The 13,705-nt window shown below is 50.2% G+C and overlaps 1 protein-coding gene and 1 pseudogene across 4 annotated transcripts in view; both read right to left on the bottom strand.

Moving 5' to 3' along the window:
- Positions 1-13,705, bottom strand: part of FRMD5 (FERM domain containing 5) — a 321,183-nt gene that overhangs the window by 16,435 nt on the left and 291,043 nt on the right. For all 4 annotated transcript variants that reach the window (XM_086363251.1, XM_086363254.1, XM_086363252.1 and 1 more), the window contains exons 5-7: positions 12,563-12,660; positions 10,221-10,344; positions 7,444-7,531 (exon numbers count right to left, since the gene is read on the bottom strand). In XM_086363251.1, coding sequence (XP_086219377.1) covers positions 7,444-7,531; positions 10,221-10,344; positions 12,563-12,660 — 310 coding nt within the window. The remainder of the gene's footprint in view (positions 1-7,443; positions 7,532-10,220; positions 10,345-12,562; positions 12,661-13,705) is intronic.
- Positions 5,790-6,996, bottom strand: LOC147349139 (large ribosomal subunit protein eL39-like; annotated as a pseudogene).

Here is a 13,705-nt window from a genome sequence, read left to right as displayed (position 1 = left end):
GGGACAGCCAAGAGGTACAGGGTTTCCTTGGATGACGGAAATGCCCCACAATTCAATCGCTGTGACGGTTTCACAACTGTTAACGGGCTAAAAACCATCGAACTGCACACTTTGAAAAGGATGGGTTGTTTTGATGTGTGAATTGTATTTCGAGAAGGCAGCTCTGAGTGAGTGAGAATAGCAGTAATCAGTATCATGATGGCCTTACACACTGGACTCCCTCAGGAAAGTTTAGCTGAAGAAAATGTAAGACGCAACCAGCCAAGTGGAACAGTTACCGCCAGCCCTGTGTCGCCTGAACCAACCAAGAGATCACCTGTCACTTTCAGCCGGTGAACAAGAGGCTTGAGGCTCTGCTGGGCAGAAAGGGGAGAAGGTGCGGCAGAAGCTGTAGGTCCTGGTTCCCTCCCATGGGATATGGGCTCCAGAAGGCCCGGGCCTTTTCAAGGCTGGGACGGGGCCCAGAAAGCTGGCTCCTGGGGTACATTCTCTCAGAGGTGCTTCCTTCCTAATAATGGCCACAGGTGAGCATCTCTTCTGCTGGGGGGTGAGGGTGTGCAGGGGGCCAGAAATTATGCCTGGATGCTGACTGAATGGGACTGACCGCAGGACAGTCATCTGAGGTGCAACTCAGATGGTGCCGCAGGGTCAGAGTCGGGTCCCTGGTGTGATGTGTGCAGATGGGAGCTGTGGCTGTGGGGTTCTCCTAGCCTCTCCCACCTTCCAGCTTTGCCTCACTGGCGCAGACCTTCAGCCTGATCAGTCCTGAGAACAGTGGGGGCTCTGCAGGGGCTCTGCAGGGCCTCACGGGCCTTGCCTCAAGAAAAAAGTACAGTTTTGCCTTAAAACTGTCTCTTCGAGCCAGGGTTACAGGTGTGAACACTGGGCCCAGGGAGTAAACCAAATGTACATTTTGCAAACATCTGAACGAACATACAGCTGTTACTGTCCTTTCCTCTCGGTCTGTTGTGACCCCAACACTTGGCTGCAAACACAGCATCATTCAACCCATGGGCACAGCAAAAAGCTGTTTAAAAATAACCTGAATGGAGATACTGTGAAGCCATGGGGCTGGGCTTCCCCCTGCCTGTCATCAGGGCTTGGTGGTGGGTGCTAACGGCTGAATACACAATGCAGTGTGCCAGGGGGTGCCAGCACTAACTGGGCGGGCTGGAGGAGTCAGACCTCTGTGAAGGTCATCGTGGTGACAGTGAAGGGAAGGGCAGGCCCTCCCATGAGCTGGGTGGCGCTGGCTGGGTTCCTTGGTTGGCATTGGTCACCGCACCATCCAGATACCCCAGGGCTGGCCTCTGAGTGAAGGATGTGTTGGACTTAGAAACAGTCTCTCCTGACCAGACTGGCTGACTAGGAGCAGGGAGCAAACATGCGAAGAAACCCCGATTAAACGCCAGTAAATATTACTCATCTTTCCAATAAATAATAATAGCACCTGTGCTATATCCCCATCCACCCTCTCATTGGAAGAGAGCAATTATCCAGACTGTTTCTGATGCAACAGCTGCAGACAGAGCTGCTGCAAGGCCCTGGCACCTGGCATCCACTGGGCGGGGGCCAGGCAGCTGGGGGGTTTGCTACTTGTCTCTGCACGTGAGGAGCGGGACTGGAATTACAGCATGAAACCTCACACCTGGGCCAGCGTGAAAACGCACAGGCGGCCACAACGACACCATCTCTGGAAGCTTCCTGGTTTCCTTCCTCTAACGAGCCATTCTCCTTGTGAGCCTGCCCCTGGGGTTTATATGTGAAAGGCCTGCCCCTGGGGTTTATATGTGAAAGGACGAGTTACTGACAAGAGAAGGAGATGAAGACAGGGAGAGAAGTGACAGACGGCCATACCCTGTCCCTCAGGCTCCCATCTCAGCCATCTTTCCTGCCTGTCCCCTCCATGCTGACGTATCAGCGCCCCCCGGACTGCGCCATCAGTGACCTGGGAAGTGGAGTAAACACCCAGGCCTTGCCAGCCATGCAGCAGTTACCACCAGCCCTGCTCCGTATCCGTCCTGCGCCTCATCCCTGTGGAAGGAGCTTCAGTCCTGGTTTAGGACCCTAGCGATGCTTCTTAATTTGCTCCGTAACTTCCTTGCTCCTCTGGGCCTCAGTTTCCTCATCTGTAAGATGAGGACCACCATACATACTTCAAAAAATACTACTTTCAGGACTTCCCTGGTGGTCCAGTGGCTAAGACTCCTCACTCCCGATGCCAAGGCCCAGGTTCCATCCCTGGTCCGGGAACTAGAGCCCACATGCCGTAACTGAGAGCCCACGCGCCGTAACTAAAGATCTTGCACTCTGCAGCAAAGATTAAAGATCCCACGGGCCACAACTAAGACCCAGGACAGCCAAATAATTTTTTAAAAAATCATTAAAAAAGGAAAAAAATATATTATTTCTGTCTAATTTTAGGAAGATGGCCTAAATGATGTACTGCCAGGACAAGGCCAATGGTGATTTGGGGAGGGGATGGGTTTGCAGAGTCATTCACGTGTTCATATGGAACCCATCATGAGACCTAACCTGCATCCATCAGTCATCAACTGTTCACCCTGAGATGATCACTCTGCCCAGAAAAGGAGTTTTGGAAATCAGTCCTGACAGCTTCTTGGAAATGGGAACACTGGGCCACCTTTGCCCAGACCCACCTCTGAATACAGTTGAAATAGGCTCTGTCTGTACCACCACCCCCCGCCCCCGCCCCGGCCCGAGGACATCCTGGGGGTGACTGGGTCAGGACCACAGCATTCTCAGTTGTTAATGCTGCTCAAGGTCACACAGTCCTTCTTCTGGACCTGACGGAAACTAATTCAATCTGGGTGGATGAAGCCTCTATTATTCTTAAAAAAAACAAACAGAAAAAACCTTAGCAAAGAAGATTGCACATGCTCTTCCAGACAGTGATGCCCATTCCTGAAAGAGCTTGGAGCTGGGGGACCTTCACACTAAGCCAATCATGAGAGTCACCCAGTTTCAACATACTTAAACAGTCATGGTATTTTCCTGGTGGTTTAGTGGTTAAGACTGCACTTCTACTGCAGGAGGTATGGGTTTGATTCCTGGTTGGGGGACTAAGGTCCTCCAAGCCATGAGGCATGTCCAAAAAAAAAAAAGTAAGTCTAAACAAACAAACAAAAAACACGGCCACAAGAATGTACAGTGGCAATAAGGAGAGCAGGCAGCCCCCTCTAAGAGGCTTGGCATCCACCCACGAGAGCTCAGAAATGCAAACCTTGGCAGAAACTTGCCACTTAAGTGACTTTAGTCAAGTTTTTCATTTGGGCAGTAAACCTAACATTCTCTGCATGGTAGCCAAGAGGGGCCAACCTGAGGGTGAGGCGAGTCAGCACTGATCCCTCTTGTTCTGCTTTTCTGAGGTCGGAGGGCGATGTGTCAAGATAGGGGGTGGCTTTAGAGAGGAACCTGCTGCTGCTGCTGCTGCTGCTAAGTCACTTTAGTCGTGTCTGACTCTGTGTGACCCCAGAGATGGCAGCCCACCAGGCTCCCCCGTCCCTGGGATTCTCCAGGCAAGAATACTGGAGTGGGTTGCCATTTCCTTCTCCAATGCATGAAAGTGAAAAGTGAAAGTGAAGTCGCTCAGTTGTGTCCGACTCTTAGCGACCCCATGGACTGCAGCCTACCAGGCTCCTCCGCCCATGGGATTTTCCAGGCAAGAGTACTGGAGTGGGGTGCCATTGCCTTCTCTGAGAGAGGAACCTACGCAGCTGGATTATGAACACAAATGATCCCACTTTAAGAGCAAGGAAACGGCACCACCTTGCATTTGTGTGGTTGATCTAATCTAGATCCTATTGAAGTCAACTTTTTTCTTGGTCTGTACAGAACAGGCATAAAACCACCTCATCAATTTCTGTTACATTTTTCTACAATGATTTCAAGTCTCATGGGCCTTTTTGTCCTCTCTTGATCAGAGGTGGTGTGAGTCCTGCTCTGTTCCTAAATAAACGCCATCTCTCCAGGTGGAAGACCATGACGACAACTGAAAGAGCACAGCACGGAGACATCGAAGCTTCGTGTCCCAGTACCGTCCCTGCCAGTAACTCTGGACATGTTAGTCCCTCAAAGCTCAGTGTTCTTATCTTAAAGAGAAGACAAGAATGAATTCTTAGCAGAGTTGTAAAGATGAAATGAGATACTGTGTGTACGTGCCTGGCATGTGCTGGCTCTCAATAAATGGCACGTTCAAGACTCATGATAAGGAGGGACTCATGTGATGAGTTCGACCAGTCCATGAGCCTCAGCAGGGCAGGGGGCCACAGTCTGGAGACCAGGGCAAAGCACCAGGCTCAGGCTCCCTGAAAGGAGCAAGATGGTATCCCCTGATATTGGAGAAGTGTCAAGCTGGGGGGGCAGGCACAAGGCTGGGCCATCAGCAGTTTGCTCCATTTTTCTCCTCCAGCAGCTGTAGGCTTGGTCTGTTGGGGGCTTCTGCCGGGAGCTGGGGCCCAGGGAAAAGGCTCTCTTTTGCGAATTCAGGGTTCGTGTATTAGTGTAAGACAGCTAGCTAGAGAGGAGCCCTCTGGCTGTTCCACCCAGAGTTGGTATGATCTCCTCTTCCTAGTCCCAGGGCCAGGCAAGGACATCCTGGGCAGAAAGAAACCATCAGCATGGACAGGAAGAGCAGCAGCTTCTTAATCAGTCCAGGAGAACAGAGCCCAGCCGAAGCCTTGTTCTGCTCTCATTTAATTATCGAAACGATTCTTTTTCTTCTGTCCTCCCTCGGGCTGCGTGCCCCAGATTCCCAGGGCCCAGTAATTGCCTCTCTGTTAATAGAAATCATCAGTATTTATTACACCGAGTGCTCCAGCTTATTTCGGCTCCCCTTGTAGCAACGTCAAGGCGAGTGCTTGGGAGCCTATCACCAAAGTGACTCTACTTAGTGGCAAGAGTAAAAGGCTCCCAGACTGTTCTCCTTGCCCAGAATGGCTGAGGAGATCCTAAGCTGGAACCCAAGGAGATGAGCCGTGGGGCCTGCAGCAGGGCCCTGCACCAGCAAGAAGTATGGAGCCCAGGAACACGGGCGTGGAAGCCCAGTGAGATGACTGCTCCCACCTTCTCCACGAGGAAGTCTCCTGGGCGCTTCTGCTCCTTAGAGATGCACAACAGGAAGGGACCTTAGTTCATATTCCTGCTCTGCCACTCAGGGCCTTGCGCACTGCGGCCTGCCGGAACCTTTATCTCCTTGTCTATAAATCAGGAAGAATAATATCCACACCCCAGTGCTGGCATGAGGATTAAATGAGAAAATAATGTGAGAGGATTCCAGTGGGCCTGCCTGGGAAGACATGCCACAAGCCTCTCCTCCCTCCCTCCTCCTTGGAGTTGATGCCGCGGGGGTGAAATGATGTGATACATGGGATTGGGCCTCGTGCAGTGCCTGGTATGAACGCTGGTTCCTTCACCTCTGTGTCTGATGGTGGACAGGCTCAAAGACAGGGCTGAACCAGGAGCCCCACAGTCCCAGGGTGCATGTGGATTTGGGCTGGACACCAAGCGGGCTGCTCCTTGGCTTCCAGATCTCCGGAGACAACAGGAGAGACCTTCATGCCTTCCACTCAGTTGTCATGCTCAGGTTACATGCCACCAGGTGACGGCCCTACCCAGGGACCCTCCTCTCCTCACAGGGACCAAACAGATGTGGGGTCACATGCAGAGGTGACCTGGTATCTTCGGTTGACCATATGCATCTTTAGGCAGCTATGTCTTTTTTTTCCCCAACAAAAGGCCTCACGTGTTTATTACTAAGCCAAAAGCACTAGTGCAGAAACACTTGACACAGAGAAAAATCATTTTCCCAATAAAACACCCAGCAGGTCAGACAGTACGTGCTCTCAAAGTGATAATGATAAGACGCAAGTGACCTTGACACAGCCTAACGTGTGCCGCTTCACGTGCAAGACTCCTCAAAGACCCAGCTTGGTTCTTCTCCAGTGTCTTCTCCTGCAGTGGTACCTGATTTTATTACCAGTTTTCATTTGAATCCATTGGGAAATGGGACAATTCTGTTTTTGCTTCTTGGCCAGGAAACTGCTCAGTCCTGAAAGTCTTGTGAGAAGACCTGGAGCAAATTCAGCCATGCACAGGGTGGCGGAGAAGAAAAGAAGGCAGCGGTGTCTCCTGAGGTCCTGAAGTGACTCAGGAGTATCTGCTGAGGACTTTCACATGGACAAGGCAAGGGAGGCTCAGAGAAGCCTCTGAAGGCCCCAGTAAGGAGGAGACCAGCACTAAAACCAAGGCCAGTTGACCCCAAAGCTCTCTTCGGTCCTCTGCAGCCCTCTGCCGTTGGTATCCAAGCCATCAATGCAAGTTAAACTACGCTGGTGGTGCAGAAGGCATTATTCGGGAAGCTTTGCGAATTCACTTGCACATACCCGTATGTCATTTGTTTTTTCGGTATAAACCGGCCTGAATGTGTTTTCTGACAGTGCCCTCAGGAACACGGGTTATCTGTCAATCGGCTGTGCTGGTGGACAAGGAACTGTGGAGGTGGGAGGGTGGCCAGGTTTCTGAGTGCCAGAATGTTCTCAAAGTTAACTGAAGTTTCGGCATATAATCCTATGCAAGAGCATCTCCTCACCAAGGGGCCACGAGAAAGGTAATTCTGTCTTCTTTGGTTTCTGTTCTGTTCTTTCTTGTTGGAAGCCTACACTACCCCTCACTTTTTAGGAACAAGAGGTCAATGTTAAGAGTCAGTTTTGCTGGGGTCTCTCTGGTGGTAGAAAGAGGCACAGATCTGGAGGACTGAGGCAGAGACCAGAAGCGTCAGAGCTGGAATGAGATGACATGCGGGGGGATCCAGCCACAGACAGACAGGGAGAGAGGGCCACGGTCTCCACCGATCTCCTCAGTGTCCACGGCTGCCCGAGCTCATCTCCCAAGTGCCAGACGCATGTGAGTAATTACAGAGGGTTTCTCTGGGCAGAGCCTCCTGGGCTGGTCCCCGTCCCGCCCTCACAGGCGCATAATGGAATTAAGTGCGACTCCACTGCAGCTCTACAGTCAATAAAACCCACTCCTGGACAGAAACTAGATTACGGGTCACAGAAGGGTGGGCTGTGCGCTGAGCTGCCTCTGATCATTCCCTGGGAGGGGCAGGGCGCCCACCTTCCGCCTCTACTCAGTTCCACCAAATTACCCACGGCTCCCAAAGGGGGGCCCTGGTTTCAGATTTGTTATCTAGACGGACTGTGCCTGTATGCTTCAGCTCTGATGTGGCACAAGATTCCGCAGAGTGGAATCCAGAGGAGTTTTCACAATGAGATGTTTTCTCTGCCCTCTGTCACTAATGAAGCCAATCATCCCAATATTGAAGGGGTGGGGGGGTGCAGGCATGAGGTCCCTCCCTGCCTGTCATCCTCTGGTGGGCGGGGGGCAAGATCGGTGCAGTCTCCAGCCACAGGGGTGCCTTACCTTACACGGGTGCGGGTCCACTCCATACGTCTCCAATGTCTGAGCTTTCCTTAAAAAGTTCAGCTCTGAAGTTGCTGGTGTTTGACCACTGGAATAAAGAAAATGAAGCAATTCAGGATTTCCTGCTCCTATAGGTTCCCCTGAGATGAACTCAATTAAGAAGTGCCCAGGGTCTCTCACGCTCCTATTTTTTCATGGGGTGTGCTCCCGGCTCTGTCCTAGGAACGACTTCACAGACCCTCTTCTAGGGTCAAACCCTCAGATGTCTTCAGAGTGAGGCAGGCTGTGTGATGAATGACATGGGCTGAGTGTAACACCATAGGGAGTGGTGGGGACTGTGGCTAACTGGGAATGCCGCCCCATCTATAGAGGGAAGTTGCTCTCCAGCTCCAAGATGGTAGTGTTGGAAAGCACGGCCCAGCATTGCTGGGTGCGATTTTTAAAGAGAATTCAGACATACTGATTTTTACGTGGCATTTCCCAGTTTTAAATACGATGGGGGCAGGAAAAAATACATCTATAGGCTGGCTGCAGGCCATCTGATCTGGACTGAGACACCAAGACAGGACCTGTGTATCTTGTTGCCTAACCGTCTTCCTTTACAAAAAGGGAACATGGGACTGGGGAAAAGAGACGCAGCGACAGACGCTGCTGAGCTCCCCAGACTCCACAATAGCTCTGTCTGCCCACAAAGTGATGACTATGAAGAGGAAACAAACAGAAAAAGGAAGAAACCAGTGCTGGCACCAAGCCCTCTGAAGAAGGAGCCTTGAGCATCGTCCCCCTCCTGCTGGCTCCTCAGCAGAGGTGTGGACAAGCTCCGAACAGGACCGGGGCAAGCAGGGTCACATGGGGTCTCAGTGTCCAGCGCCCTGGCAAGCTGACGTCCTTCCACTGATGCGGGGTGGGCTTCAGGGTCAGGAGGGGGCGGGCAGTTTGTGCAGTCAACAACTCCGACGGCTGCTGGACAGGACTGGAACTCTCTAAGTTCATCATCTGCCTTAAGTCCTATGGCAGGGCAAGAAGACAAGCCCGCCCAAGGAGGAACAGCCCTGGATTCCCGCTCCTGTCTTTCTGGAGAGGCAGCAATCCATCAACACCTCAGCAGCCTTTGGGCGGCCAGGTGTGAAACATACCATAGAATTTAATGCACAGCCGGGGCCCTCAAGGATCTCAGAATCCGGGCGAGGAAATGCAGACCAGTTCTATGTGATGAAGATGAGGCTGAGCCTGTGTGAGCAGTGAGGGTTCTGTGGAACGCAGATGCGTACCTCCACCAGCGCACCAGAGACACAGGGAAGGTGTTGGGAAAACGCTGGCACAGCAGACAGAAAGCCAGGTCCCAGAGGCCACTGAACACCGACACCCCTTCCAGGGAGGCTCTGTTGCCTGTCTGGAGGCTGCAGGGCTCCGTGGGCTCCATTCACCCGGGGAGTCAGCCCAACCCTCTGGGGTCCTCCAAGTGGACATCATTTCCTGGGGGATCCCCCTGACTTCTGTTAGGTTTCTGGAGGACTGTCTCCACTGCTCTGACGTCTCTTAAAACCTTCCTGGCAGAGACTCCAGGCAGCCCCAGCACACCCTGGGTCTCTCTTTGAATGAGCCATGAGCCCTCATCATCTGTGTCTATTCTGACTTTTACCACAAGGGGCCGCTATTCGCTAAGAGTGATGGGAGGAGCCGTGGGAGGGGCTGGGGTTCCACCTCTGATGGGGGTCTTCATTCCTCTAGGCGGGGTGGGGTCCAATATGGCCACACACGGCGGGCAGGAGGTCTGTTTATAAAAGGAGGCTTTGGGGACATATTTCTTGGTAAAATTTTTGAGTGAAGGTGAAGGATTTTTTTTTTGTGGGGGGGGGTGGGGAGCCATCAGTTAGGAATTAGTTTAAGCTTAATATTATCATTAGGAATATTTTTCTCCCGCTCCCCTTGAACACTGTCCTTCCCCAGAAAGGTAGTTACAAAATATGTTAAAAGAGTAAAAAAAATTGTACTGTATTAATATGCTGTATTGTATGTAAATTTTTTCTTCACAGTTTAGCAGTTGAGCGTCTGCTCCAGCATGCCATACAAAGTAGAGCCTAAATACCCCTTTGTTTTGCTTTTTTAAATAAAAACCTTTGTAGAAAACCCTATTTCATATGGGTGAAAGGATGCATTAATACTATTTTTATGGACTTGGGTATATTCTGGGTGAACTAGGACAATCTGAGGAGGACAGTTACCTCCTGTTTCTGGCTGCTTCTCCCCCTCTTCCCTGGGTACAGCCATGTGGGGTTGAGGGAGGCAGTGTTAAAGTCACAACCCCCGAACCAGGAATCTCCCGGCACCCAGAGCATCTGGCCCTGCTCAGTCCTATCTGCTGACCCAGAAGTCACAGACCAGGGGTGGAGGTGTGCCCATTTTCTTAACCCTCCTCTCTTCTCTCTGTTCTCTTTTGCTATTTCTTTTATTTTTCCCTTTTCCCCAGTTCATGCTTCTGCTCCACACCCCGCTACTGCCCTGCCCCGACCTCCCCCCACCCCCACCCTGGTCTCTCTCTCCATTTATCTTAGTGAAGCAAATACCTTTCAGAGGCAAATCCTTCACCGTTTTCCTTATAGTATAGCATCTCTCTTGCCTCTAAGCCTCAGCCTACACCACTGTTCTTAGAGAGGGAGCCTTAGGGTTGTACCAGCAGTGGATCACGGAGGATGGAACATCGTCACATCCTGGAGTGAGGAGGGCTGGGTCTACCGGAGCAGACAGTGGCCTGGCCTGAACCCAGGGACACGCACCTGAGCTCTGTCTTGTGAATCTCAGCAATCTTCCTTTCCAGCTTCTCTGAATGTTTAGGGAAAAACTGGAACTTGGAGCTGTAGCCTTCGGGGTGTTTTCCTGGGTCATAATCCCCGATCTCCGCTTGCAAAAGGAAAGCAGAGGAAAACAATAGGAGACAGGACAGGTAAATCGTCACTGGCAACACAACAGGAGACTAACACGCAGAGCAAAAGGCAAAGTCTGCACCAGATTTGCCAAGAACAGTGGATCCTGAGCACAACTGTGGGTGGGGCGGAGGGCAGGTCCTCAGGAGCAGGCCCAGCTTTGTTTTCCCTCATGTGTCCATTGACTGGGTTGGTTTCAAGGCCACGTGGAGACAGTGGAGCTGAGCCCGTGTTCTGAGGCCACCACATGGAAAACTGCTGTGAAAGCTCAGACCCCTGCACCACGCCCACATCCATTCAGCCACTAGGAGAGCACCTGGGAGCGAAGCTCTTTGTGGCAGCGAAGAAAACTGAGCTGGATCAGGAGATCAGAACCTTCTGGGCCTGTGGCCACATACAAAGTCTAAATCTCGTTTTGAAGATTTTAGCAGGGACACAGCCAAATGATGACTGACTCATGATCCAAACTCAGAACTCAACTCTTGGTCCAATCAGATCAAGTGAATATATTTGAGTAACTATTCACTGAGGGCTGACCAGGTGCCAGGCCCCTTGGAGAAGCCTGTAGAGTGGGAAGACTGGCTGTAACCAGATAGTGCCACGGAGTTCAGGAGCATCGGGTCCCAAGGCTGACTTCCCAGTTCCCTGTGGGGGTGGGGCTGGGCTTTCTCCCCCTGAAAATTTACAGAGTCCGTCCCCTAACTGCTGAGACCTCAGATCAGTGAACTTCGGGGGGTCACTGGGCCCACACTACTCCTCACAGTGTGTCTCCAGGTCAGAACCCAGCCTTCTCCACACGGAGCATCCCGCAGGGAACGCTGTGTGTGCGTGAGGAGGAAGGGTGTTGAGCAGTTCAGCCGCTGTGCGCTTGTCTTTTCTCCTTCCCTAGTGAGAACCACAGCCAGTGCAGGTGAGAAGTCTTGAGTGAGGAGTAAATATTAAGGGGAAAAATGTGCCTTTTTTCACAACTGAGTATTGTTCTGTGGCACTAGTCTCCTGATAGTATCTTCCAAATTACTTGGGAATTTCTATCATTTAGAAAGAGACTAAAGGTTTCCTGGGGCTTAATGTCTGAAATGACCTTGAGCCATGGGGTCCTTTATTATAATTTTACTTAGAAAGCTCCCAGTGGGAAACATCGATGTTGGATATCAGTGACTTCTTTAAAACAAACAAAAAAATTTCAATATGGCTGTCAGGGTAAAACTAAAGAAAAGACTAGAGTTTAAAATTTCACTTAGATGGGACCAGCTTTTCCTTTAAAAATGAAAGGGATCTCGTTGGGTCCCTTAAAGTTGGCAAGCACCTTCTAGACTTCCTACTTGGGTGGTTTTTTAAAACAGGAGTCTCAGAAGTCAAAGTTGCAATAAAATGACTTTTACATTCATAACGCAGCTGTGACATTTTTCTTGCCGGAAGAACTTTAGTTTCTTATTGGCAAGCATTTTTTTTTTAGGTTCTATTCACAAAATAGCTTCCTGGAGTTCACAGATTTCCGATTACGAGTTCAGTTTCTTTGGGAGAAACTTCACGATTTTAGCGCTATAGTCCAAAATAACCCAGTGACAGTTTCAGGCTAAAGGACTAAGAGAAGTCCAGGAAGTGGCACTTAGGAGTCTCCTGCATCTCATGAAAGGAGAAGGGATGATGTATGAAGAGTGCATACCTTTCCCTCTGTTTTGCAAAAAAAAAAAAAAAGCCAGTCTGGGTATCGGCTGGGTACAGCCCCAACTCTTATTTGCGTGTAGAAAATGGGTTTGTAACTTGGAAACATTTTCAACTTTGAGCAATCTGAATGGGAAAGTCTCTGAAACTGACACCAGAATCCCAAGGCGCTTCACATCTTTGAGATTTGCACAAAAGGACAGGGAAAAAACAGAACAAACAGATTCGGATTACTCTCCAGAGGCTTAGTAACTTTATCAACCAAGGGTGCAGGGAAACACTCCCTCCTCCCGACACAAAGAGAGTCTGAATGACTTGAAGGGGCTTCCAGAAAGACTTGAACTGTGGACAACTTGAGGCTGAGTGGTCAGAGCTTCTTGGATCAAGGGAGTCCAGGCAAAGCCCTTTAACTTGGACTCTGTTTCAAGTTAGATACTGTTTGTATCCAAGAAGTAGTCATCTGTGGTAACTGAAATAATGTAATCAGTACTTAGCATGAAAAGCAAATTTATCCTGTCAAAAGTCATTACCTTGAAGGATATAAGCAGCTAACAAGGCTGCATCTGATGTTTTACAGAGGAGGCGGCCATGGTAGAGATCCCTTTTGATCTGCAGGAAGACTAAATACCTGGAGAGAAAACAGAGAATGAACTATAAAGGATTTCTTTGATTGCTTTAAAGATATAAATATGTAGTATCAGCCTATCAAAATCTCTGTCAGGACACTTTTACTACCTCAAAACAAAAATCTCAAAACATGTCCCAGAACAAATACATTTTTCATATCCCTGAGGACTAGACTCTTTCAAGCACTTTGCCCTGAACTGATTTTGAGGTTCAATTCCAAATAACCTGTCAGTTTCCTCCTGCAGCTCAAAACAGAAATGGTATCTTCTGGTTAAAAGCACTGTGCCCAGTGTTGGACTCTGGAAGGAGCCAACTCCAGTCTCTCAGCACCAACAAAGCAACCTGTGTCATGAGAGGGGCTGACGGAGCCGCTCTCCTCCTCGGACTCTCGCTGATGTCTCCTAAGAAGCAGGGGACTTCCCTGCTGATTCAGTGGCTAAGACTTGGTGCTCCTCATGAGGAGCCCAGGTTCGATCCCTGGTCGGGCACTAGATCCCATGTGCCGCAAGTAAAGATCCCGTACGTCATAACAAACGTTGGAGATTCTGCGTGCTGCAACTAAGACCCAGTGCAGGTAGGTAGACAGGTAAGTAAGTAACCAATAAACAAGCAGAAATGTGGGGAAGGAACGAGCCCATGGGAGGGATCTGCCTCTGCTCGCCAGTGGACCTGTCCTTATGTGGAACAGCCCTCGTTATTGGCAGAGGTCAACCAGATCTCTTAGAATTTGAATAAGGTGTAATAAGAGGCACCGGTGAGGGATGGACAGAAACCTGTGGCTAGCATTTCTTCAACCACAGGGCACTCTCACCTCAGGTGGAAGTAGGCTGATTCTCAAGAGCAACCCATAGCAGCTGATGCGTATTGAGCACTTACCATCTGCCAGTCCGGGGATTATACACTTTACTGCAGCCTCTCAGCTAATTTGCACATACCACTCTGAGAACAGATACTGTTATTGTCCCCTTTTTATAAGATAAACTGAGGCTTCAGTGATTTTCTCAAGGGCACATAACTGGAAGATGGCAGAGCCAGGATTCAAGTTT

This window comes from Bos grunniens, chromosome 21, assembly GCF_055505025.1.
Source record: "Bos grunniens cultivar Pamir isolate PY7600 chromosome 21, Bosgru_T2T1.0, whole genome shotgun sequence".
Lineage (NCBI taxonomy): Eukaryota > Metazoa > Chordata > Mammalia > Artiodactyla > Bovidae > Bos > Bos grunniens.
This window is presented reverse-complemented; position numbering and strand designations above follow the sequence as displayed.